Source organism: Merops nubicus, unplaced genomic scaffold (assembly GCF_000691845.1).
Source record: "Merops nubicus isolate BGI_N331 unplaced genomic scaffold, ASM69184v1 scaffold38799, whole genome shotgun sequence".
NCBI lineage: Eukaryota > Metazoa > Chordata > Aves > Coraciiformes > Meropidae > Merops > Merops nubicus.
In genome coordinates this window covers 903-27,493 of record NW_008630906.1, presented here as the reverse complement: position 1 = coordinate 27,493, position 26,591 = coordinate 903, and the positions used below count along the sequence as shown (strand labels likewise).

Below are 26,591 nucleotides of genomic sequence, written 5' to 3'. Positions count from 1 at the left end.
GTAACCCCCTCTTTCTGTCTCCCTCCTCCCCATCTTTTTCTCTCCGCAGCCGGAGCAGCAGTGCTAGCAGTGCAACAAGCATCAGCCTTCCGAAACACCTTCCCCTCTCGCCCCAGATTCCTCCACACCATTCCTCCGGCCCAGCTCTGCCCCTCTCCATCTCTAATCTTGCTACCTCGCACTTCTCTCTCAGATCACAGACCCAACACCAGCACCATCCGGCCATGTTTGCCACCCCACCCACGCTGCCACCTCCACCAGCGTTACCTACCAACAGCCTCGTGATACCAGGTCACCCTGCAGGTAGGTTCCCATCTTCTTCCAGGGCTGATGTGCCATGCATGCACTGGAGGGTGTGGAGACATGGGCTGGCTGGCTGGTGGGCAGGTCAGATAATGACACAGACCCCTTTGTGGGCAGTGTGTGCTGGAACTGAAACAGGCAGGGAACATGGACATGCTCTAGATGAGAGGTGATAGACACAGTGCTATAGCTTCCTATAAGAAGTCTGTGAAACAATTTTAAAATGAAAAAAAATATTCTTTTCAGGCTCTGAGTTGTCCCGTGTGGAGACATTCCACAGTCATCAGACATGTTTTAGATTAAGAAAGGACAGTTTGCCATTCTCCTTTCTCCCCACTCTAATGAAAGCTGCTGCTGTTAGAACTGGCTTGAAAAAAATTTATCATCATCTGAGAAAGTTGTTCTAACTGAACACCTCCCCCCCAGCCCAATCCTTGTACGAGCAGCACATCCTGCCAGCAGAGCAGGATTCTCTGCCTGCAGCAGCATGAGCTCTCCGTGTGCCCGTGGCTCCTTGGCCTTTCTGTCTGAGACGGAGACAGCTCAGCTGACAAGCTCAGCTGTTCAGCTCTCACTGTCTTCCCGTCCTTTGTCCACCCTGGCCCCATTCTATTGTCACTTCTGCCCTAAATGCCCTGTTTATAGCTTATCCATTAGCCCACAGCTGTCCCTGAAAGAGACCCTGGCAGCTGGAGGCTTCCCTGCAACTTTCACTTGCGGGGGCCTCCTTTTGATCTGGCATTTGACTCCACAACTAACTCGGCAGGGATTAAACAAGACAAGCATTTTTCAAAAAATGTGCCCTCTGTTTCCTATGAAGCCCGTTAAAGGAGTAAGGAGAGGGCACATTTGCTGTGGAAAAATGTGATGGCCTTGTGTCGGCTTTCTTCTTCCAGGAGTTAAATAATGCCCCATTATTTATAACTGCTTCTTTAAATGAAAGAAAAATGTGAATCGGTCCAAAGCAAGCTCTTAGAACGATGATCCACAAAAGTTCCTAGCCAGAAGCAAGACCACATAGGCCAGAGCTGCCAGCTTTCACAGACCCTGGCACCATCTAGAATTTCAACCACATGGCTGGGAAGATGTTGGCAGCACTGTGGGAGACCTATTCATTGCTTCCCCTGTTTAAGGCAAAGGACTACTGTGATGGAGACTTGAAAGTATTGCAGAAGGAAATAGCAATGCACTCACTAAAAGCACGATATTGCAGGCACTGAAAGCAAGTATGTTTTCACCATTAACTTCAGGAGGTGCAAGATCAAGTGACCTATTCACAGTCAGCAGCTTGCCAGGAAATGGTAACAGTCTTGCTCATACTAAAAGGGTTTCTCCTGCAATTTAAGGACGAGAAGCCTAAGTTAGTGGAGGGAAAGGTCTGGGCGTCTAACCCTGCAGACAGTGAAATGCCTCTTGTCTGCATTATATGAAATGCGTGCAAATTGGCACATCATAAAATCAATACAGAGCACTGCAGAGCCAGGAGCTTCTGTTGTCTTTCACATAAAAGTTTCTTAAAAGCAAACAGTATTGCTGAGAAGCCCTGAAGAGCTCGGATCCAAGTGCTGCTGGCAGCGTTGTCCTTGCTGCACCCTTTGAGCGCGTGTGTGTGCTCCCAGTAAAAGCACCAGCTTAGAAAAGCCATTAGAGAGGGGTCGGCCCTTTGAAGTCTGCCTCTTGTCATCTTTTTCTTGCCCTGCTTTAAAGGAAAATGTGCTCTTCCTTTAAATTTACTTTGGCACGCTTGTGCTGTTACTGAGAAGGGAAGCAGAGCTCCTACATTCACTGATGGTACAAATTCAGGTCTCTGAATAACAAGAATGAGCTTCCGGTGGCATTTCTTCCCTTTGAAACCTAAAGCTTATACAAGTAACTTAGGAACAACCCTTGTGTGGGCTGCTGCCCTCTACTCAAGGACACCAAGGCTGGCCCTGATGTGGAACACATGGATGAAACACTGGCCTTTGTGTCTTCTTTCTGAACAAGATGGTCCTAGCAACATTACAGGATGGACCTTCTTCTGCCATGCCCACCTCATGTGTGCACACAGAGTCGTAATGTTTGGACATTCAAAGGGCTGCTCAGTTAGTCTGCTCCTAGTTGTGGTCTTACGTGGCCAGACTCGCAGGACAAGGCATCACTGGGAGGCAGAAGAACTTAGTTTTGATCCTAACGTTGCCCAGAGCCCCTCATGAAGTTGGGTTATTACTCAGCCATCCCATCCTTACCATGAAGCAGCCACTCCTGAGTGCCACACTGCTCCTCCAGACATCTCCAGGCCTTTCTTTTCCAGACAAAGGCCAAAGTCGTGGTACAGGGCTGTGGGCCAGAGCCAGCTGCAAACCTATCAGTCTGACTTAAAGTCTCTTACAGAAATTGGATATCAGAGCACTTCCAGCTGCCAATTCGCTTTTATCTCTCCCTCCAGAAAAGTGGATTATCTTGATGCTAACAGAAGGATTCAGTTTCTTTAAGTCATGCCAGATTTAAATGCATAAACACACACAGAGACAGATATGAAATCATGCTCATATTCTCTAAAGAGGTTAGGTTTAGACCTACGTGTTTTCACCCTCTTCTCTTTATTTCTTGCTTGTTCCAAGGAGAACTCATTATAGACTCTTTTGCTCCAGTGCCTTAGGCTTCAGTATCACAAGTATATGTACTTTCTGCTTTTGTATTAATTATTACAAAGATTGCAGCAATACACAGCATCTGCTCTTAGCTTAGCAGAACATTTATTACTGAAAAGCAAACGACTTAGGCATCCAAAATTTGCTTTCAAAAGTGACTTTCAGTAGGATGTAGGCTTCGAAGTGGCAAAAGAGACCTTGAAGTTCCCCACCAGAGTGCCTGTTTCTAAAGATCTTAACAATGTCACTTCAGAAAGTGATTGATTTAGACATTTCTAACATTACTCTAGAAAATTTAACTAAAAGAAAAAGAAATGCCTACAGAACATGAAATAAAACTTTAAAGCACCTGAATTCTTTGGCCCTTTACATTCAGTGCTGTCATTTAAAAGCAGTGTTACGCTGAAAGAAGTGGTTTCATGTAAATTCAGAAGCAAATAGGTCAATCAGGCGGATATATGTCAACCACAGCTGGTGGCATAGGTTGCTCTCAGCTTAGAAAATATGCAGCATGTTGGGTGCTGCTTCTTCTTTGAAGTTCTTAGACAAAATTACAGATCTCAGTGATACTAGCAGACATTTTGGGGAACTGGGCATTTGTTCTTATTGTTGTCAGTCACATAATTTCTAAAGTGCTGGTATATTCCGCTGCTCTAAACCACATTCAAATTCAGTGCAAGTTGTTCTTCCAGAGGAAGACGCTGAGAAGAGGCCATATGTCATGCATTGAAACATTTTGTTTCTGTGGTTGTTGCAACCTTCATGAGATCTTGAGCCAGTTCAGTGTTTCTCCTCTTTCCACTGATTTCTCCTCCATATTTTCTCATACAATAAAAGCCTAAAGCAAGGACAAAAAAATTACAATTATAGCCTGTTAGAAATTGAGGAAAGGACTGCTTCATGTTTAAGATCTCAAAAGAACCTTATTGCAAAGAAGGCCTCAACTTGTAGGATGAATGTTCCTGGTCACTGCACACGTGTCCTGGGGCTGAGAAGGGAGGGGATGGCCCAGGGATATGTTGAGAAATGGCCATCCAAGCAAGTAGCTTCCAGCCACCCAAATCCATGGTTATCTCATTGCTTTGTCAAAATTTCACCCTTTAAGTGCCTACATCTTAAACACACGCAGTAGGCCCACCACCCATTTTCAGTACGCACACTTCCGACTTTCAAACTGCCAAAGGAACCAAGGTTGGTATTGCTCCTTTTAAAGAACTCCTTTTTCCCTCGAGGGTGCTCCGCAGTCTCTTGCCGGTGTGGGAAGGTCTGGGCTCCGTGAGGGCAGAGCCCCCAGGCCCGGTGCTGGAGGGAGCCGGGGAGGAGCTGCGCGGGGGTAGTGGGACCGCGGGCGGGGGGCCGGGGGCGCATGCTTGCTGACGCCCCCAATGATGTTTTCTGCTGTGATGACTCATGGTGTTCTCTCTTGTCTTTAGATACCAGCCTGTTGATATCATTCAACCAACCAATCATGTATTGCCAGCCTCATTCGGGGATTCTGATTGGTACTTTGTCACAGGCATCTCTCTTACCTCCACCAATGAGTCCTCACGTAGAAAACCACCACAGCATGACCTGCAGAAACAGGGAATGCCAGGTGAATATTGACTCTTTCTCCTCCGTCTTTGTGGTACTCACAGGCCCACGGGCCTCTGTGTCTTTTTTTTTTCTCTCTCTCTCTCCTCTAGATCACGAACTGCTCAGGCAAGAGCTGAACAACCGGTTTTTGGTTCAGAGTTCGGACCGGGCCGCTGCCTCACTTGGCCCGGTGCCGCTGCTGAGAGCGGAGTTTCACCAGCACCAACACACGCATCAGCACCAACACACCCACCAGCACACATTCACTCCTTTTCCATCCAGCTTGCCCCAGACGCCGCTCATGCCGCCCTCTGCACCTCCCATGGTGCGTACCCCAGCCCAAAATGTGAGGATAAGTAGAGCATCTCTGGTCAAAAAGCCTAATCCGCTCTTGTCAAACAAAACCCAGTCCTCTTCGTTTCAGCCACGCGTGCTGTCCTTGTCCTTCTGACCTGGAGCCTGGAGAGACAGGCCCAGCACTCCTGAAGAGACCCCCTTTCCATCCAGAGTGTCCACACCAAGCCTCCAGGTCCCCCATGCTGCTGCCTGTGAGCAGATACTGCTCCCATGAGACGAGTCCAGAGGCCCTCTAAGTTTCCCTTTTCGTGTGTGCTGTGTATTTGTGTTCCCCCTTTCCCAGAGCCAGGTGCCATGACACACCAAAACACACCAAGAAGGACAAAGGACGCCACAAGATCAGTGGCCTTAGTACCAAACACAGTCCCCACAACTATTTATTGCAGGGCAGGCTGTACTTGTTTACCTGGAGCTCTCACCATAGTGCAGCATCTCATCTGATAGGAGTTTTGTCCCTCTTCCTCCTAGTTCCCTAATCTATATCGCTTTTGGGTTTTATTATTTGATTACATCAACAAGCACTAATTTGTGTGTGGATGGCTCCTGTGGAGAGGTCCTCCTGGCCATGCAGTAAGCGTTAGCATTTTGCCATTGAATTTGCTTGTAACACAGTGGGACTTTGCTGCAGCTGTTACAAAATTATTAGAGACCTGCTACAAATGGATTTTGTCAGTACTTTAAAATGCACTCTCTCCCCTTTCTGGCAATTACTTTGTGAGATTGCAAGAACAAGATACAGCTTTTTTCCGCTCTCTCAGTTTCACACTGTGCCCAAAATGTACAAACAATCCTCTTCTGCTAAGGCTAGCAAAAGTCAAGAAGAACGGCAAAGCAGCATTTGGGAAGAACTACCAAGAGCTCGAGCATAATGTTTCTCACTTTTCTTTCCCAATGCTGACTGCCCAATGACATTCCTGGGTTGTAATCTGCTTAGCAGCGAGACAATTGAAAGTAATATCATCCACTGAAAATCCAGCCCCAGGTGTTTGCTCAAAGTACTCGTATGTAAACACCTTCCCTTCTTTCCTTGGTCTGTGTAAAACAATCTTGAGACTTTTCTCAGAAACCTCCTGTGTCACTTAAGAATCCTGATACGTGATCCTGCAGACAGCTCCCTCCCCTCCCACCCTTGCCCGTTGATGTCAGCCTTCATAGCAAAAACAGCTTGCAAGGCTCTTTTGTTATATTTCACTCACATCATCTTATATTCCACTAGATCAGGTCTGCTAATCCCAACACCAGAGAAGAGTGTTGAAATTTACAGCTGCATGTGTTTAGTAATTTATGGTATTTACACTGGAGGGGACATGGCTCCAGTAATAACTGTAATTAATGAAATTACAAATCTACTCTCCTGCACGTAGAGGAGTGTGAAACAGCAGCTGAGTTGCCAAATAAGCAGCTTTTCATGGGGTCCTACAGCTCCCTTCCCTGCCTACTTCCCTGCTCCCTCCTCCCCAGCAGAATGTACATACTGTTCAAAAATGCAATGTATATGTGCTTTGGTTTTGCTTCCACAGTGGTACAGGACAAATGGTCATAAAAAGAAATGTGGGGCACAGCCGGCGTACAGGGGGGTGCTAAAGCCCCATGCTGGAACAGAAAAGGTTAACAAAGACCTTTTCTCCAGGCTGCTCTCTCTTTTGCAGCAGAGGGGGAATATATAGAGTTTTGTGCTTCTAAAGCAATTAAGCCTTTTTCCAAACAATTTTGGCACATGCAGGAACCCAGAAAATGGGGAATTGTTGGTTGTCCCGCAGTAGACGTTGGGGTTTAATGAAGGTTCCCTACCTTCTAGTCTGTGATCTAGTTCAGTGCTCCAGGGGCAGATCCCAGATTGAGACCTGGAGCTGAACTTCCCCACGTTTTGCTGCGCTGCAGATGCCAGAACTGCTGTCTTCATAGTGGAGGAGCCTCCTCCCGTAGTGCCTGCCAAGAGGGCTGCGCCGTGAGACGCTGCAGAGCCCACCAGCACCCGGGGGCTAGCGCCTTCCACCTCCCTTAGCTTTGGGAGATCCGTCATGGAATAACCGGCAGGTCTGCTCTGCTAGGTGCTGTACAGACGGGCCATGATTATTGCTCTGTGTTAATCCTGGAGTGTCTGCTACTGCCAAAACCAAACTCACCTGTTTCTTTTCTTTTTTTTCTCTTTTTCTTTCCAGTTTGACAAGTACGCTCCCAAATTAGACAACCCTTACTTTCGACATTCCAACGTGAGTGCTTACCTTCCTAGGTGGTGTCTTTGTTGATGGTTCTGCTTGCACTTCTCTTGCTTGTTTTCTGTTATCAGTACTGGTTTGATTCATTCATTCCTAAAGCTCTTTTTTCTATCTTGATGTTTTGGGTTTTTTTTTTTAAGTACAAAATTTTCCTTGGGCTTTTTTTTTTTTTTTTTTGGTAATCTTTGTCTACTGCATTTTTGCTGCTGTGGCTCTATGTTGCTGTGCCTGGGATGGCAGGGAATGCGCAGAACTTGCTACATCAGTGGTCATTGCAGTATCTTTGCAGCTGGTGCTTCTCACAGTGCAGCAGCCCGGAGTGCATGGCTCTTTCACAAGATTTTGCTCAGGTCACAGGAGTAAGTCAGACTGGTGGTTTCTTCCTGGTGCTCCCCACTGCTCCAAAGCACAAAACCTACATGTTTTGGGACTTGTGAAACTTCCATATGTGCTCAGGAGAGGCCTAAGCAAAATTTAACCCAACCTATGTGACTACAAGGTGGTGTGCATGTTGCCTGTGGTTAGTGTGCAGTGCAGCATCTTGTGGTTCTTTTTTGCTTTGAAAATTAAAGCAGGTCACATTTCAAAATAGGGTTAATTTGTTTCCTACTGCAGAAAAATGCAAAGTTAACCAAAAGTGAACATAAAATCCAAATTACTCCCATTCCTCTAAAAATGGTGAGTGCTCTGTGCTTCCTGCAATAGTCCACAAATTCTAAAGGCACACTTGTTCAGCACTATCTAGAAACTTCATCAGATGAGCTCATTTTCCAAGTTTTGGCATTGCTCTTAAAAAATTCAAAAGCAAAGTTAGTGTGTATTTTTACTGTGGCACTTGTTCAACACAGTACTATTTTTGTATGTGCCAGGCTTGGCACCTACCTCCATTATTGTTCAAGTTGTCCTGTGACATAAGCATCTCTTTTTCTTTTGTAGTTCTTTCCAACCTATCCTCCAGCAATGCCTGGAATGCCACCCATGCTTCCACATTCAGGTCCCTTTGGGTCACTTCAGGGAGCATTTCAACCGAAGGTACAAACTTCTTCTTATGAAGGCTTTGTTCTTTTGCTGGGAGAGAAACTGTGTTCAGAGTCGTGTCTCTGGTGATTTTGTAGCACATGATTTAACTAGCAGAAGTGCAGCACAGGGTTGGAAGCGATCACCTCACAGATCTGTGAGCATTCTCTGCACAAAGCAGCCAACATTTCAGCAGAAATTTTCTCTTGGCACTACAGATTGTTCCTTGGAAAAGGATATAGGGGTTCACTCGGGAGGTCTACTGAAACTGGAAGAGAAGCATACAGTCAGATGCGTTATTTGATTGAAATGGTCACAGCTAATAATAGACCCATGAGTCTCAAATAATTTTATAAATTTATCAGCCTGAGATTGCAAAAGATAAACTGTGTTTGTTCCCAGGAAAAAGAGAAATTGACTGCACAAATGTGGGAACAATAGGGAGAGACTGCTGTAAATGGGGAGAGCAGTTTGAAGGAGCTGAATTTTTATTCCCAGCTCCGACACCATCTGACCTTGGGCAAGTCACTTACATCTTCTGTTCCTCAGCTTCCTCATCTATGAGGTTATCTTGCAGTGGATTTTCTAAGGGTTGATTAATGCCTGCAAGCTTCTTTGAGACAGCATTTGAGAGGTGCACTGCAACTATACCATATCATTACAACTAGCGCTGATAGACATTTGGAAGTGTTAACATGATAACTGCCATTTTTGACAAATTCTGTGCTGTGCATTGCTTTGTTTTTCCTCCCAGACATGCTTTTTTTATTAATTATTTTTAAATATACACAAACTGTTAAATCCCTCCCAAAAAGAAAGATGCATTTTATCTATATAGCATTTGTTTGAAAGTGGAGCATCTACTCCATTTGTAAGGTGATGTGTTTAGCTTCCTCACATACTCTGATTTTAGAGATTTCTTAAATCTTGAACTACGTTTCCATACTACAGTGTTAGAAGACGTGGAGAACCTGCACTGAAGCCAGCCCCTTTCTGTTTGCATTTGGGAGGTCATTTCCATAACCATACTAAGGAGGGCTGTGGGGTGTGCTTCCCTCAGCAGTCTCACTGACGTCAGGGAAAGTCAGTGATTAGCAAATAAGGCCTTTTACAACCTTCCCCCTGGATTTTTTTTAACAGAAGCTGGAGTATTTTCTCAGTGCCCAGCAACTCCCTTATGTTATTTTATTTTATGCATACATTACAAACAGCAGTCTCTAAAATGGCTTTTTTCATCAGGAGTTCTGTATGTAGTGGCTACAGGCACAGCAGAGGAGCAGTTGCATCTAAGCAGAGGGAGCAAAAGAGACAAAACATAGATATCCCTTCAAGGACTTTGTCCCCCAGTGTTAATTGTTGCTGTTCTTGCAAGGGATGCCTACAGACCCCAAGTTGTCCGAGTGTGCACTTCACCTCTCAAGAAAAGGAGCTGCACAAATGAGGTGGAATTGGCAAGATTTTGCTGGTGTGAAGATAGGGTTCAGTTTTGCAATAAGGCTGCTGTTAATGAGGAGCTTCTGAGGTACCAGTAGCATGCTCTTCTGGTTTCCTTCTTCATTACACAGCCTCACAGATACCATCTCACTGTAAAATACCATTAGACCAAAGAGGATCAATTACAAAGCAGGAAAGAAAGTGAGCACAGACCCTTTACATTTTTAAATAGTTCTTAATGCTGTATTATAACTAGCTTTTAATTCATTTTAATGATAGATACATAGAACATTTGCTAGCTTGAGACTAAGTAGCGCGAGGTCACACTCCGGTGCCATGGTTAATTGCTGACATCACTTGATCTCTGGATGATGCTGTATTTACATGCAATCTAACATCTGAGAAAAAAAAAGAGGAAGAAGTTGAAAAATGGATCTGCCACTCTGGCACATTATTTTCCAATTTCTTAGAGGAGTCAGAGCTGATCCTCTAGGCAAAGCCACTCTAGTCATCACTAATGCATCATTTTTCCATGCTCTCTCCCTCCCAAGCTGTTTGACTAAAGCCTTCATAATCACTACAGACCTGATTATTTGGTTTTGGCACACTGAATCCTGCACTTCTTGCTTTCCAAAGCAGAGGTCTTGGTTTTGTTTTTCCCCTTCCTGTGTCTGTTGCCTACAGCTGTGCGTGTAAATCCACGGCACATAAATCCAGGCTGACGGTAAACTTCTCCGTGAGTTTCCCAAAGGCCGTTTCTCACAAGCTAAGAACTTGAAAAGGTCAGAAGTATTCAGTTTACTTTGCTTGGAGGAAGCATTCACATCTTTCTCCAGGGGACAAAGGGACAGGATGACACCATGCTGTTAACATGTTGTGATCTTAAAGCTCTTGCCTGTATGATAGCTGTAACTTATTTGCCACCTTATATATACCTCAGCTGTCAGACAAGCCCTGAGAGCACAGATCTGCCTGGGGAGTTTGGTGACTTACCTACACAAACAGAATTCTCTTTTTAATGAGCATGGAAGTTTTGTAGCCTTGGACAAATTAAAACCTATCTTTCCTCCCACACCCATGATTTTACTCATTCCTTGTGCAGTTCAACTGCTCAAAATCTATTGTAATTTGACCTAAAATGTGAGAGAAATAGTCTCTTGGGGAATGAGGTTTAACCCTCTGCACTCAGCTGCACAGAGGCACCAGGTGCAGTTGCTCTGGGAGTGGGAGATGGATGAATGCCAGAGTGAGAAGATAAACGAGTTCTTAGGGATCATCTAGGACAGGGCAGCAGGTGGGATCCGGAGGAGGAGGAGGAACAGGGATTCATTCAATGAGGTGTTTAATTCTTGCTGGAAAATGATGGGATAAACAATGCAAAGCTATAAAAGACCCACAAGCACCTTCTAAGGTTTCTCATTTTGCCTTGTCAAAGCAAACACATGGGCTGTTGCCATTTTAGCCATTGCGTTCTCTAGCCCCAGTCAAAGAGGGGCCGTGGTCAGATAGGTGCAATATGGGACTAAGATGCTGAGTTGTTCTGGTCCTGACTGCAATACTGGTTGCTGCCTGAAACATGGAGGGGTCAGGCCACCTCTCATTCTCTCTCCTACTGCCTGCCTGTTGTGTCTAAAGAATCAGCTTGGGGGGCAGGGACTGTCTCTTCCCATCCGCTTGCATACCGCATAGCACGGTGGGGTTGTGATTTCAGTGGGGCTGTGGGGTGCTGCTGTAATACTGTTACTGCTGCTAAATAATAATAGATGACATGGTGGTTAAATGCTGTTGGCTGTCAGTAAGAGATAACATTTAGCACTAATGTAGCAATATGCGTGTTCAAAGCACAGTACAAACATGGGCTAATTAATGCTGTTAACATCAGATAGAGATGTTAAATGCATCACTGGTATGATACAGTATTACTCACGCTCTGCTCTTGTCTTTCAGACTTCAAACCCTATTGATGTAGCAGGTAGACCAGGCACAGTCCACCATACGCTGCTGCAGAAGACTCCAGGGGTAGGCAACAATATATAACCTTCCTTTCAGCTTATCTGGATTTGCAGTAACCGCAATGATTGCTCAATAAAAAAGAGAGCAGCTGGTGAGCGAATTGGCCTTCTTGACTCTGAACATGCAGTCAGGACAGAAGTTTCTCTTTCTGCTGAGACAATAGTAGCCTCCACCAGTCTTGAACACAAAGGGATATATTGACTTCTTGAAACAAAGTCTGAGGGAAACGGGGCAGGAAACCCATTCAAGGTCTTTCCCCCTAAGCATTGCTTGGAGAGTAGTGTAGTGCACTCCATTTCAGGATAACTTCAAGGTTCAGAAAAGCACTGAACTGTTCAGTTGCTGGCATGAAGCTGCTTTGTTTATCATAAAATTCTGCTAAGTTTGGTGCAAGGAATGAAAGAGAAGTTTGAAGCCTTCTTTAAGACTTCTAGGTATTCCGTGTCGTGAGGGACTTCTCTGGAACATTGTTTTCTAAATACTTTTATTTGCTCAGAGGAAGGAGGTTCCCCACCTTTCTGTATATTGGCTAGTTTCAGAAAGATTGATTGTTTTATTTCTGGTTTTTTCCATAGGTGTCAGACCCTTATAGGCCTCCAGTAAGAGTAAGTAAGGTTTGTTGGGGATTTTATATACATACCTATATACGCAACACGCTTCAAAGATTGTGCATGTGTTTTTTAAATTTAACATGTCCAGTAGAAAATTTCACACTCATCCTTTATTTAGAGCAAAATGTCACAGTTAGCTCTTAGCTGCTTCTGATTAATACCTCTTAGGTTGAATCCCAACCTTATTTTGCATCCATTTCTGTGCATTAATAGTTCACAGTATGAAATGAGGGTCACAGAAATAAATTACTCTGAGCATGGACAGACATTCACCAGAGATCAGACTCATAGTGGCTTAGGTCAATGTGTTTTATTTGTGCTTCTGATGTTCCACAAAAACACCCTGCAGTGAGTACCACAGCTCAGCTGAAGAACAGTAACTTGTTCAGCTGTGGCACTGCTCCTCCCTGGTGATTGTTTGTCCGTACCCTTTTCCTCCCCAAATGCAAGTAGCCATAATAACTATGCATGACTTAGGCTGCAGTGCAGCAGGGTTGAATGAACAGGGCTCTCTTCAGAAACAGAACTGTTAACTACTAGTTGCTTTCTCTTAAGCACGGCATATACTGTTCTTTGCTGCCGTTTATTTCAGTTTATGAAGGGGAGAGTGCAAGTAGGAAATAAGAAGGCAGGGCTCTCAGATCTCCATGAGATTAGGAAGATATCCCACATCCCATGTTATTCCTGTCCGTTTTCTTCTTAATTTAAACATCATCTGCTGCAGTACAGAAAAAAACATTTATCATCTATTGTGCCATTGTAGTAATCAGCTTTTCTCATTGCTTAGCTGCCTGTTTGACAGTAAGGGAAATGAAACTTTCTATCTGATGCAGATTGCTAACATACAAATTAATCTAAATTCTTGTGCTTTCCATTGCAGAAACCCGGGAAGTGGTGTGCGGTTCATGTACAGATCGCCTGGCAGATCTACCATCACCAGCAAAAGATAAAGGTAATCCAGCCAGTTCCTGGAACAAAGCCAAGTCTTTTGATGTAGCGATTATATTTTAGTGAGCAATGAGCAGGAAGGAGTTACTGCTGGTAATTCTTAAGCTTGCCTGTATTGATTAACTAACACTTCAGTCCTTCAATGTTTATTGTAGCAACGATAAAGTTTATCTGAGGCCAAAGGAATTGGGCTGAAAGGGAGTAAAATGAGCAAGAGATGCTAAGTAGACAACCAGAAAGGGAAGAAGAAAGGGAGGGAAAGTGTAATTTTGACTCAAATCCATTATTTTTACACCATATACATGTTTATATCATTACCCTTCTGTACTAGTACCTGCTGTGGAATATGGAGTATTATCCCATTCATAATTAAATGACCAATATGGTGAAGAACATATTAGAAAACATTGAGCAGGCGAGTAGATTATCATTACTGTGTCGGAGGTCGTTGGGCTTTCTGCACTGCCCTGATGATGGGCAGAAGGAAGGGCTTTAAAACTCAAGAGGTAAGAAGCCTTAGGTACACTCAGGTGCTCTTACAGGCTCCCTGGGGCAGGCAGGATAGCGATAATGGGACGTCTGTAACATTTTATTATTTCATAGCTCCTGCTTTTTTTTATTTTTTGTCCCAGTAATGAAGATAATTCAGTGCTCAAGTATGTGCACCATAACTAGTGCCTCTACAAGTGGGGCATGTCCATTTTTTTTTAATAAGCAAATATATTATCTCTAAGCTATTAAATACTTAGAGGACTTAGGTGCAGTTCCAACCATGCTCACTTCTGTAGGGGAAGGATAAAAATTGCCTCTGGAGGAGCCTCATAGTTTTCTGTATCCTTCACCCCTTGTCTGCATACTGAGCTATACTAGCTGCAGGAAGGGCACAGCCTGGCAACATCTCTCTGTTTCCAAATTGGAGAAGCCAACCAGACAAGTCCATCACCCAGCTCTCAAGACTTCTGTCAGCAGCTTTCTGCCTGCAGAGTCTTTTTTGTCATGCTGAGAGCGCCGACTGCTCCTGGGGTGCAGCGTGCTCAGTGTATCATGTTGCCTGCTCGGCTGTGTGTGCTGAGGGGCTGAGAGCTCACTTCAGACCTCATTCATGTGGATGAGGCAGGCAGCTGAGAGGCTGTGGAGCGAAATGGCCTTACAGGTTCTGTCAGAGCATGACTGCAGTACGTGACCAGAGCCGCTGCTGTCACTCTCGCTAACTCTCCCTGGCAGAGCTAAGCAGGAGTGAGCCTGAACTCCCTCTCTTTGTCTCCCACAAAAAAAGAAAGTGTATAATGAAATTGTTTTTATATTATTTGACAGCAAATGCAGCTGGATCCTCACAAGCTGGAGATAGGTGGTAAACTTGACCTGTTCAGCAGACCTCCTGCCCCTGGAGTGTTTCCAGGCTTCCATTATCCACAGGATCTTGCCAGGCCTCTGTTTTCCACCACAGGTAAGGGGAGATCATCATTTGTTGGAAAAAAAAAAAAAATCATTGAGTGTATACTATGTACAGCAGCTGTGTATGCCTGAAAATTGAAGCAGGCAGGATGGTTCATAGGGCTGTGGAGGCACTGGTGACTGTTGACTGGGCTTTTGGAGCCACTGGGCTGGGCTCTGCCACGATGCCTCCAGCTCACGATGCTCTGCACATCACCAAGCTGCAGCACTTGGCTCTTAACATTCATGTCTGTGCAGGTTCTTAGGTGTTATGATTAATAGGCTACAGAGTGATTTTAAAAGTGATTTTGACAAAACACATGAAAACGTTTCCATTGCACAGGATTGGAAGTGGCCCCAGTCTCTTTCTTGCTTTTATATTTGCCATATTGTTTTTCTCAGCTTCTCCACTCACCAAGTTTCTGTTTGTTTTCTGAAAACAAGGAGGTTTTGTAAAAGGAAGACTTCAATAACAGCATTGAAAATACCACAGAAGGTGTATTTACAAAGTGTTTTGTTTTTAAATGTTATATCCCTCTATGTGTTATGAAGTCCAGCAACCTCTAAGGGCTAAAATGACATATTGAATTAAAAAAAAAAAAAACTCAACTAAATACAGTTTACATCGATCAATTGCTTTCCAAACTACTGGAGAAGTAATTACAATTAATCCAATTACCCAAGTCCAGTGAGCTTCACTGCACTGTTCTTGATGTCTCTGGTCATGGGAGGCTACAACTGACATTCTGGTTTTGGAGGTCACTGGTACTATTCTGATAGAGTTCCATCTATCAGATGTTGGTTTTGTTCTCTTCCCAGGGCTTGACATTCCCCCTAGACATTTTCAGATTTTCTTTCTGTGTTGGAGATGCCAAAGTCTGATATCTGTATGTTATTAATTGGCAACTCATATAATTTTCTTCCCTACCTTTCTCCTGGGTTTATGATGCAATATTGTGCTCTCATTCTAACTTGGCACATACATGGTTATATGCAGCCTTGGTTCAACCCTATTGAAATGAATGAGTTTAGAAGTGATACAAATTTTGTCCCAAATGCCAGAAAAGGAGCAGATGAGAATCAAGCTGAAACCTCAGTGAGAACTGAACTTCCAATGCAAATGTCAAATAGCCTTTAGGAACTCCACCTGTGGTTCAGTTTGTCCTTCCACCTTTATCTGTGGATAGAAATTCTTAGGCATCAAATGCATGTTTCCACCACATATAGTCAGTGCTGACACAAGCTGTATATTGTAAGGTGCTACCCTGTATTTGTCTCTGTAAAGGTACTTTGATAGTATGGGGCCAAGATACTTATTTCACCTGCTTGGATGCATAAGCACAGCTGGTTTACAAACCTGTGGCTGTTTTCCTGTGGTAGCTGTCTTCAGTCTTTCCTGTTTTGCTATTACAAGAATCTTGTTTCACGTATGGTTTTGCTACTGACGGCTACACTGGGCAGAAAAGGGACAGTCCAGTGGGTATCTTCAGCTTTTTCCTCTAAAGGTGCAAGTGTGGCTTGCTCCTTCATTCACAAAAGCAGGAGGAAATAGTATGGAATAGATACATGAACGAAGGCAAATCGATAGAAAACTTTCAGCAGAGATAAACAACCTCACGGCAGCTTGTCCGTGAGTGTATTAATCACGAGAGCCATCACACAGCAGATCTAGGTAAAGAGGACTATCAAAGTGAACAAACATTGCAGCAGCAATATAGAGATGAATAAATCTTTTACTCTGCAATATCCGAGGCATTCTTTTCACCTTATCGAACGGGCGCGCGGTTGATGTGACTCATTGGTTCTGCTGCATTGCCTAGTTACTGGGGGAGACATAAGTTATCTGAGGGCCACCTGTCTCCAGGACGGATGTGCAGCTGCCTGGCAGACGCTATATTTAATGACTGCCTGACAGCCTGCAGTGCCACTCCTGCCTTTCTCCCGAGGATTTTTTATTATCAGCCCATGTAGTTGAGTTTGTACACCGTCTCCTTTGAAGAAATCTCCCATCCATTATACACCTTCTGAAATCTTAAAGGATTAGAAAGATGACAGTCTCCATCCGTCTTGAAGCATTGGAGCAGTCAGAATGTTTATAGATAACTCCAAGTCTCGTTGCCTTGGTCTCTCTTAAGTTTCCTCAACTCATTTTCTGGCTGCTTAGGTTCATGGTACCTGAGCTGGTGAGGGACACAGAGCACTGTCTCCCTCTCTGATTCTATATTCGGCTCATGTCCTGGACACATGAGTGCGTTTTACAACGACCGTCTGTCGTTTGGCTCAGTCACCAAGGAAGACCAGGTCAGGGACTGACCAACACTTCTGTCAAACACTGTTTGAACTGTGTTTTGGATGCAGTTTCTCCTGTGCATATTATTTTCTTCCATTCTTTTCCTCCTACTTTTGCTATGACCATCTCTAGTATTATCAGCACTGATGACAATGGTGAAAATGTACATTTGATGTGGTTAGAGATAAAGGGCAGGAACTTACCAGAGCAGGTCTGCCACTGGTGGGAATCCTTCATCTGGGCCACAGACAAGGCAGAAGTACTTGTGATGAAGGTGACAGGAGAGCTGGAGTGCCAGGTGGGAGGGGAAGGAGGATGATCCTCTTTTCTATAAACTTGAAAAGGCAGTGACTGTGTAGGTGAGCTGTTGGTGAAGAGCCCATGTTCAAGCCCAGTGTGGCCGCTGCTTTTTGCTAGAGTTAACCTGTTACTCTTCCCAGTATTAAGGGAAGCTAGCTTTTTACCAACAAAATAATCAAGATAGCACTGAAGAGCTTTGTTTCAGTGTTGGTCTATTTTTTGCATGACTTACCATGTCCTCAGCAAAGTGCTGCTTCTGTAATCGTATGGAATTACTCCTTTCTAACAAAATGAGACAGTAAATGCACCGGCGTGGCAGGTGTTGCTTTCTGCAAGGGAGGCAGACGCTGTGTTTGCATCCAGGCAGTATCTGAAAGTTATGATAGTTGTTAATTGTGCTTTGTCTGCAGTAGTGGAAGTACTGGCAGGGAGGAGGCACTGAAAGGACATTCACAATCTAAGTAGTTGGAAAGGGCTGGTCTTGTCCTTGTAGTACTGGAGCCCAGAAACATTTTGTCACACACATCTGAAACATAAATATTCAAAGGTTGATTTTGGGTGCATCTTCAGAATTGTCTGTACTATTCTTAGGGGCCAAAAGCCAGGCCCATGAGATGGCCCAAACATATTGTCGTTTCACACAGAACCACAGACTGGTAGGGGTTGGGGTGGACCTCTGAAGATGATCTCATCTAACCCCTCTGCTGAAGCAGGTTCACCTAGATCATATTGCAGGGGATCACATCCAGGCAAGTTTTGAATCTCTTCAGAGAAAGAGACTTCACAACCTCTCTGGTCAGTCAGTTCCAGGGCTCTGTCATCCTCAAAGTAGAGAAGTTTTTCCTTATGTTTAGGTGGAACTTCCAGTGTTCTAGTATGTGCCCATTGCCCCTTGTCCTATCACTGGGCACCGCTGCAAGGAGAGTAGCCCCATCTTTTTCACACCCACCCTTTAGATACTGATAAGCATTGATAAGATCTCCTGTCAGTCCTCTCCAGGCTAAACAGCCACAGGTCTCTCAGTCTTTCCTCATAAGAGAGATGCTCCAGTCCCCTCAGCAGCTTCATAGCCTCTGCTGGTCTCTTTCCAGTAGTTCCCTGTTTCTCTTGAGCTGGGGAGCCCAGAACTGGACACGATAGTTCAGATGTGGCATAACCAGGGCAGAGTAGAGGGGGAACCTCACTCAACCTACTGACTACACTCTTCTTTGTGCGTCCCAGGAGACCACTAGCAAAAGCACATTGCTGTCTCATGTTTAACTTGTTGTCCACCAGGACTCACAGGTCCTTCTCTGGGGAGCCGCTTTCCAGTAGGTCAACCCCTAACCTGTACTGCTGCAGGGGGTTATTCCTCCACAGGTGCAGGACTCTACACTTGCTACTGCTGAACTTCACTAGGTTTCCCTCCACCAGACTCTGCAGCTTCTCCATTTGTAAGATACATGGGAGTTAATGTTCCTCCAAATCCCACATATCCCAGTGGCCTGTGGCACCAGTGCTTCTCACACTGCAGTTGCACGCCCATTCAGGTTTGCTTGTGTCTACCTGTGAAAGAAGCAAATCTTCCATTTTCTGCTCTGAAAGGAGAGCAGAATTTTCTGCATGAGCCTGGTCCATCTCGAAATACAGGGCAGACCAGCTTGTTTCAGCCCATTCTTGCCCCTTGCCTCAACCTAACATAATGCAGCATGTTCAGCAGTGATGCTCCTTTCCCACGAGGCAGCGTGGCACCGTGGCAAGAGCATTGTCTGGGAGAGGGAAAAAAAAATACCACGGGGGGAGCCTGTGCAGAGACAGATGTGAGCGCGTCGCTGGAGCTCTCAAGGGAGAGGCATGATTGATGTTCCCTGCGTGCCTGTCATTACCTGGTGTTTCATATAGACTCTAATCAGTCATTTCCGAGCACCTTCTGTCTGGGCCCATAACCTGGGCTGACCCTTTTTAATGTAAACAGAGTAATGACTGAAAATGCCAGACAAAGAGATCCACTTCCTCATCACTGCAGGTGAGCAGCAATGCTCAGTGCAAGGTCTTCCCCTGCCTCCTAGTGCCCTCAGCCTTCTTTAAAGGGCACTTGGAGAAATCATGCCTGTAGCTCCCTCAGCTGATGTTTGGGGTCTTCCCCTGCCTTTGCCGTTTAAATCTGGCCTGTGCCTTTGCATCTTGTTCTGTAATGTGGTGGCCAGCACCTCTGTGTATGTAAGCAGTCACTTGCCACTGAACTAAAAAGGGACCTTGTTCTCACAGGTGCAACACATCCAGCCACCACCCCTTTTGGTCCTTCACCTCACCACAGCAGTTTCCTGCCTACTAACCACTTGGCAGGTAAGTGTAAGTAAACCCTGCCTTCACCTTTATCCTTGCTCTCCAAGTGTGGTCCTGCCTTGAGGTATTGTAGCATTAGGGGAAGGAGAGGCTTAAACTGTCTCAGAAACCAAAAATCAGCCAGCTTCTCACCCGTGCCAGCTTCCCAGCACATCCCCTCTGCTCTCCTCCAAAGCAGAGGGACAGGATTAGCAGACCCTCTCCTGCAAGGGAGGGGGGGCACTGCAGAGCAAGCAAGTCTGTAGAGCCCTTCTGTGCTGCTGAACATGCCCAAGGAAATGGGGGAAATTTATGCAAACGTACCTCAGACAAGCCACAGCTTAAAATGGGCTCCTCCCAGACCGTTTCCCACCTATGGAAGTTCTTGGCAAGCTTCTGTAATAAAGTTACAGAAAGAACTGTTCCTGGCAAATAGCTGTTCTGTAGGTTTTGCCAGCATTTCAGTTTCCTAATTGGCAGTAAGCAGAGCCTGATTTTTCTCAAATTTCCACATTTTAGAAGCTCACAAGCAGCTCATTGCCAATTAAAGTTCGAGCTCTGTTGATTAATGTTTTAGTAACACTCATCCAATCAGTAAATGTGGCGTGCCACACGACCTAGTAGATTTTCTTTCTGTTGCAAATACCCAGATTTACATCAATTCCTGAACATTCTGTCAAAATCAACTGTATCTCTACAGTCACTCAACTACTTAATATCAAAGGGGAAGTTCAAAACCAGCTATTTTAAAATAAGTAAATAAGCAAATAGCTGTTTGCTTAAAAATCCAAGCTATTTGTGCTATTTGCCTTGATGTTTTAAATAAAAGGATATCAATGAGGAAGTGGAGAGCAACAGACCTCCTGTAATGTGGCAAGTTAAAGACTTTAAAAGGACACTCAAAAAGCCTGTGGGCAGGAGGAGGAGTTGTTTAGAGATGACCAGTAGGAACAAAAACAAGTACACTGGTATGATATAACACATAGCCAGCGCTGAGGTGCAGAAACCTGAGTCGAGCTCTGTCTGCTCAGAGAGGATCTGCTCTTCTGATCATGATTTCCTTTGATTAAAAAAAAAAAAAAAAAAACACAGGGCTTTATAGAAGGACAAGTGCCAGTAGCCAAATAGTTGGATACTTGACTAGGAAAGGCAAGATTCTTCTTCTGCCTTAGAGCATATAAGCCTCCCATCGCCTTGTTGTAGTAGCTTCTAAGACTACACTGTCATTTCCACCACCAGGATCAAGGAAGCAATTATGGGAGAGGATTTGGGCATAAACAGGCCCACGTTTAGTTGGTATAAGGGTGAATGTCTGTAACAATTAGCTTAGGGCTGTCATCTAGGCACAGAGGGTAGAAAGCTGTATAGAGAAACAAGAGTGAAATGATGCATCCCCTCAGTATGCTGACCAAGGTGGCTGCTGAGTTTCTTCTTTCAAGGCAACTGCAATGCTTCTGCTCTTAGTACTGATAAGGAAAGGGAGTTATACTCAGCAGCAGCCATGCTAATTTCAGCTATTAGACCTTAATTTCTAGCTCCCCTCTGACTGGCGTACAAAAGTTTATTACAGCACCTGTTTGCAGAGTGAGCACTGAATCCCTTCTCCATTTTAACGTGATGGGAATTTTCTGTGCAAAGAACCTTGCAGTGAGAAGGATCAGCTTAAAGTCTGGCCTAATCCTACTTGGATTCAGACTGTTAAGAAGGGGAGGGGTGCGTTTCATTCTCCAACATTCTTGGCTAAATGCCTGCTAAATCCCTGTTTGCCTTTCCAGATCCATTTAGCAGGTCAAGCACCTTCAGCGGCCTTGGGAACTTAGGCAGCAATGCCTTTGGAGGATTAGGCAGTCATGCTCTGAGTAAGTACTGGCTGGGTTACTGCAGACAAACTTGCCTTCCAGAAAAGCCACATGCTAATATTTACAGCAGCTGGTGGTAGTTTTTAAAGAAGTTTAATTCCTAACCTCCATTCTCCTGTCTGAAAACACTGCACCTAAGATTTCCAGGTCTCTGCGGTGGGAGCTTTTCTACACGTCACAGCCATCACTAGCTGTGCTCTGTGTCTCCTCGCTGCTGAAGGTTGGTACCTTGTGTGCTCCTGGAGGTGCTAGAGCTGCGAGACCCCGCTGAGCTCTGGGAGCCTGCGGGCATCTCAGGTACCACCCTTCAACGGCGACGAGGCGTGGTGGAACAGCTATTGATCCCTCACCTAATTCAGTGTGTAGACTTCCTCTATAACCGTTGTCTGAAGTTTAAAATACCTGTATAAGATTATTTTCTTTCAAAAACATGTTCCCTGTAGGCAAGACATGCTTGAGAGCCACACATAAGAAAGCATGCTGTTGCATTTCCTGGTGCAACAGGAATCAGACGAAGATTTATGGAGGAAAATCCAGTGACTGTTCTGAAAAGCCTACAGCCAAGCTCTATTTTTATACACACACAAACATACCACCAAATAATCTGATTTCTTTAACAACAAAGTCCCTGAATCCTCAGCTGCAGGCAGCTGATTGCTTGTAACTACCCACAAATTAAAGTTTCTGCCAGTGAGAGGAGATGAGGAAAAATACTGCTTTTGTGCTGGAAGTCTTGCTGGGGTGGGGGGAGAAGAGGAGCTGGGTGTTTGCAGTCATCTCTGAGTTATTCAGGTGTGTAGTTAAAGCTTCCTCCATCAATAGCCTTAAAAGAGCCGGTGGATCTTACACCCAGTGTGAGAGGTATCTGTGTCCACCTGCTAGTAGCTCCCCCTCACCATTAGCTCCACGTTAAAAAGTCTTGAGAGGACAGTTCTGGTTGTGATCAGCATTGTGACAAATGTAGATGTAATTATTCGCATTGAATTATTCTTAACTTTTCCTCCCCTGCTATTATTCTAGCTCACAACAACATTTTCACTCACAAAGATGGCCCAAACCTGCAGAATTTCAATAATCCCCACGAGCCATGGAATAGACTCCATCGGACGCCACCGTCCTTCCCAACCCCTCCGCAGTGGCCCAAGCCCACCGATTCCGAGCGAAGCTCCTCGGTGACCAACCACGACAGGGAGCGGGAGCCCGAGAAGAGGGAGCTCTCTCTGAGTAAAGATGACAGGGACAAGGAGAGGTAAGCGCCCCGTGCCTCTGAGGACTTTCTTCTGGGCCTGTTTCTCCACTATATTTCTTCTAATTTTTTTCCAATTGTAAAATATTGCTTGTCTTTGAAGCAGCTGATAGGTCTGTCTGACACAAAAACACCCATCTTTGCCTTTTAGGATCTGTCCTTTGTGGAAACAGAGTAAGCCAGTCCCTGCTAGTAGGTTAATAAAAACCTACTACTACCTAGTAGGTGGTCAGCTCACCAGGCTGAGGAAATGAGGGTGGTGTTGTGCTTTCAGGGTATACTTGGCTGTTTTCAATGCAGCTGCTTTAGGATTGCTGTATATTCTGAAATCATGAAGGTAGCGTTGTGATGGGTCCTTCAGAGACAGTCATAGCTCTCATTAAAGTACAGATATGCTGATGAATTCAAACGTTAGCTGGACATTAACGAGATAAAAATGCAAATGCCTGTATCTGGAGCAGCGTGCATGAATCCATTAGCAAAACTGACTTTAAAAAATTGCATTGTAGCCAAACCCTTACTAACGATGGCAGGACTGTATCACCTGGGCTGCAGATACTTCAATAGCTTCCAGTTACATGATTTTGAAGCTGTAAAGCCCTTTATATTTCAGAGCCCAGTTCTCTCCAACAGGCTACTTCTTTGTAGCCAATAACAGCCCGCAAGTCTTGGATGTGTGGATTTGACTAGTAGTGATAGGGAGTTCACAGTTTGTCTGGAGTGCTTTTGATGAGATCTTCAGGCAGTGCCTGTGAGCAAGATTATATGGAAGCAATAGGCTGAAAATTGTCTTGCTTTACATGTTAAATTGTCTGACACCCTTGCATGGATAGTCATTCAGATAGGAAGCTCCCTTCTTTGCATTAGAGAAATTCATTTGCAAACCAAGGTTACTTTACTCTCAAGCATGTTCCCACAGGGGTTAACATCTCTATTACATTTCTATTAATTCAGCTTAAGCTGTTCCCAGCATCCCTGTTAGGACATGATTTTAATAAACCACATCCTTGACCAGCAGTCAGGACTACCACAGAGGAAGAAATCTCGGTTAGCAAACGTAATCATCAGGGATAAGTACTTAGAGAACTCCCCCAAACACCTTCAGCTTTCAGCAGTCAGGTCTTAACAGCTCTAGAAAGCAAACCCAGCATAAACCCTGGGTGAGGGTTTTATCATCAGTGAGCCTCTCAGCTGCATAATGCAGTTCCCTCGATCACACCATCAGACTTTGCATTTAAAGTGTCCCTCATTCAGAGTAAGTGCTTTTAAAAGGTGAGCATTATTTATTCTCCTCTTAAAGAGGTGGGAGTAGCTGTGACTAATTGGCTTGCTCAGAGGTAGAGGTGCAGTTAAGAACGTAAACCCTCGTGGCTCTCTAAACCCCAGACATTGTCATCAAACCCGGTGTTCATCTTAGCAGGTCCTCTTGAAATGGAGGTCAATGACGCAGTATCACAGCCTGCTCGAGGATGTATTTTCCATAAGTGTCTGGTTTACCTGCCAAAACTGCCAACAACAAAACTTCTGCAGCTCCATAGGAAAATAATATCACATTATGGCTGCTTCCAGCCACTGAGGCTGTCTTGTGAAGGACCTGCATCCATTTCTGTAGGCTTCTGTTTCGCATGCCTGGATCGCGTTTCCACAGAGGAGCCTGAGCTGAGTGTTGCAGCCAAGAACATCGTTCTCTGACAGCAAGATGTATATATGAACACACAATAAGCATCTTTCTTTCAAAAACAAGATGTCCAGAATTCTTCTTTCCCCACATTTCTCAGTGAAGTGGTCTTTCTCTTAGGGAGAATATGCTGTTCTTCCAAATGCATCCCCAGTTTAGTCCCCAGATTTGTGGACATTTAACTGCAGGTAGTGCCCGTCTTCTAGCTTAGCATCACAGCTGTAGCTGTTGGTAGCAGAGCTTTTCGAATCATGTTCTGAGCAATCTCAGATTACACAACTAGGCACAGCACTGTGCATGTCCAACATCACGTGTGTTTGTTCACACAAAATCAAGGACGTGTGTTCTCTCTTCTTACAGAGACCTCATGGATAAAAACAGACATTCAAACAGATCCTCACCGGCATCAGCTCCAGTGACACATCAGATAAGCAACCTCATCCGCAGCAACAGCCAGACCTCCAGTGATCCCATCAGGCAGGTTAGCCTCAGTGAAAGGGAAAGGTCCAAAGAACCCGAGCGAGAGCACCCGGACCGGCTGAGAGAGCCGCCCATAGCAGAACACAAGATTAAAGAGAGCCGGTCCCCCGTGAAGGAAACTCCAAGCCATGATAAGAGACCCTCTGAGGACAACACAAAGCCAGTAATCCAGTCTGTATCCCCATACAGCAAACCTGCACTAAGTGAGAGCTTGAAGCTTACCAATCTCATGAGCAAGGACATGGAGAGAAAGACGGAGCTTCCCAGCGACCTCCAGAAGATTAAGAACGACATCAAAGTCAAAGAGGAGAGGAAGGAAGACAGTGATGTGCTGGTGGTAGGGTCTGAGCCTTCACAGCACTCCCGGTCGGTGGAGCATCCCCCACCACCCACTTTGCATGGATTATCATTGCCTCACTCGATGGCTGCCTCGATGCCCATCTCCATGGGCAGCGTGCACCAGATGAACAACATGAACGTTCTGGACCGCAGCAGAATGATGACCCCGCTGATAGGCATGAACCCCTTGTCGGGTAGAGAGAGGCTGCCGCATCCCGGGTTTTCCTGGGACCCCATGAGGGACCCGTTGCGAGACGCCTACCGGAGCTTAGACCTGCACCGTCGAATGGACTTCCAGCTCCGGACGGATCCTATCCACAGGTTCCCGGCCACCTCTGGGTTTTACGACCACGAGCGTTCTTACAGAGACAGGGAGCCACACGACTACAACCATGAAAACCTTCTTGAAGCCCGCCGAGAGCAGGAGCGGTTGCGGCAAGTGGAGGAGAGGGAGCGCTTGCACTTACGGGAGGAACTTGAGCGTGCCAGAATGCACCACTTGCACTCGTCCCCCATCGAAAGTCACCTGGCACACGTGCCATCCTTCATGCCTCATTTGAGCGGGATGCATTACCCCAGACTGAGCCCATCCACGGCCATGCACAACGGGATTTTAAACAGGAACCCGCCGACCGCCGCGCTGAGCGCCCCACCGCCTCTTGTCCCGGCGAGCAGCACCAGACCTGCCTCCCCACGCAGGACTACTCCACTCACAAACTCAGAGTCCAGGGACTACTCCCCCTCTAGGAACCCCAAAGAAGTAGAGGCACGATAGTCCCCAACATTGAATTTTAAACCCGCCTGTATATAAAACAAACAAAAGAAAAACCAATGGAAAAAAAAAAAACAAAACAACAACAACAACAAAAAACACAAACCTTTTACAAAATGCACTGCTGTAAACTTTTTTTTTTAATGTAAAATTTGTAGAAGTTAAGCACATTTCCATAAATAACGGGGTCGGGGATGCAGACTTTCCAACAAGAAGGTTGCTGAGAATGGGAATTTAATATATAGGTATTGATTTTTGGTTTTGTTTTTTGTTTCTGTGCTAAAAAAAAAAAAATGAGTTAAAAATATCAAGTTTGTACATTTTTTCCCAAATGTGAGAAACATTTTTAATGGATTTGTATTTTTTTTAATTTTGTGCTCTTTATTCACTTAAAAAAGAAGAAATTTTGCTTTTGTTTTTAGTTAAATTTGCATTTTAAAGGCCTCAGATCCTTAAGAAAAAATACCCAGGGTTTCTTAAAAGTATTATTTATGGAAATACTGTAGTTTTACAGTCCACTGTGAGGTTCCCTTCTGAGGCCAATTGATCACTTACCTTGGTACTTTGGAACCGAAGTTACAGATATATATTAAAATATTAATAATAATAATAATGTACAAAACTGTTTGTTTTTTGCCTTATTATATTATGCAGAAATTTAAGAGGAATTTTTTTTGACTTCTTGTTTTAAACAAAAAAAAAAAGAAAACAAACTGTAAATATTCTGTTAATATAAATGTACACCAATATTAAATTCTTAACATAGGTAGACTTTATAA

The 26,591-nt window shown here is 44.7% G+C and overlaps 1 protein-coding gene across 1 annotated transcript in view; it reads left to right on the top strand.

Moving 5' to 3' along the window:
- Positions 1 to 26,100, top strand: part of LOC103779785 (autism susceptibility gene 2 protein-like) — a gene marked incomplete at its 5' end in the record, with an annotated part of 27,718 nt that extends 1,618 nt beyond the window's left edge. The window contains 12 exons of the mRNA XM_008947431.1: positions 50 to 303; positions 4,370 to 4,857; positions 7,031 to 7,081; positions 8,024 to 8,119; positions 11,486 to 11,557; positions 12,127 to 12,165; positions 13,043 to 13,114; positions 14,425 to 14,557; positions 19,382 to 19,459; positions 21,214 to 21,297; positions 22,318 to 22,546; positions 24,582 to 26,100. Of these exons, the coding sequence (XP_008945679.1) occupies positions 50 to 303; positions 4,370 to 4,857; positions 7,031 to 7,081; positions 8,024 to 8,119; positions 11,486 to 11,557; positions 12,127 to 12,165; positions 13,043 to 13,114; positions 14,425 to 14,557; positions 19,382 to 19,459; positions 21,214 to 21,297; positions 22,318 to 22,546; positions 24,582 to 25,815 (2,830 nt within the window). The remainder of the gene's footprint in view (positions 1 to 49; positions 304 to 4,369; positions 4,858 to 7,030; positions 7,082 to 8,023; positions 8,120 to 11,485; positions 11,558 to 12,126; positions 12,166 to 13,042; positions 13,115 to 14,424; positions 14,558 to 19,381; positions 19,460 to 21,213; positions 21,298 to 22,317; positions 22,547 to 24,581) is intronic.
- Between the last annotated feature and the right edge of the window lie 491 nt (positions 26,101 to 26,591).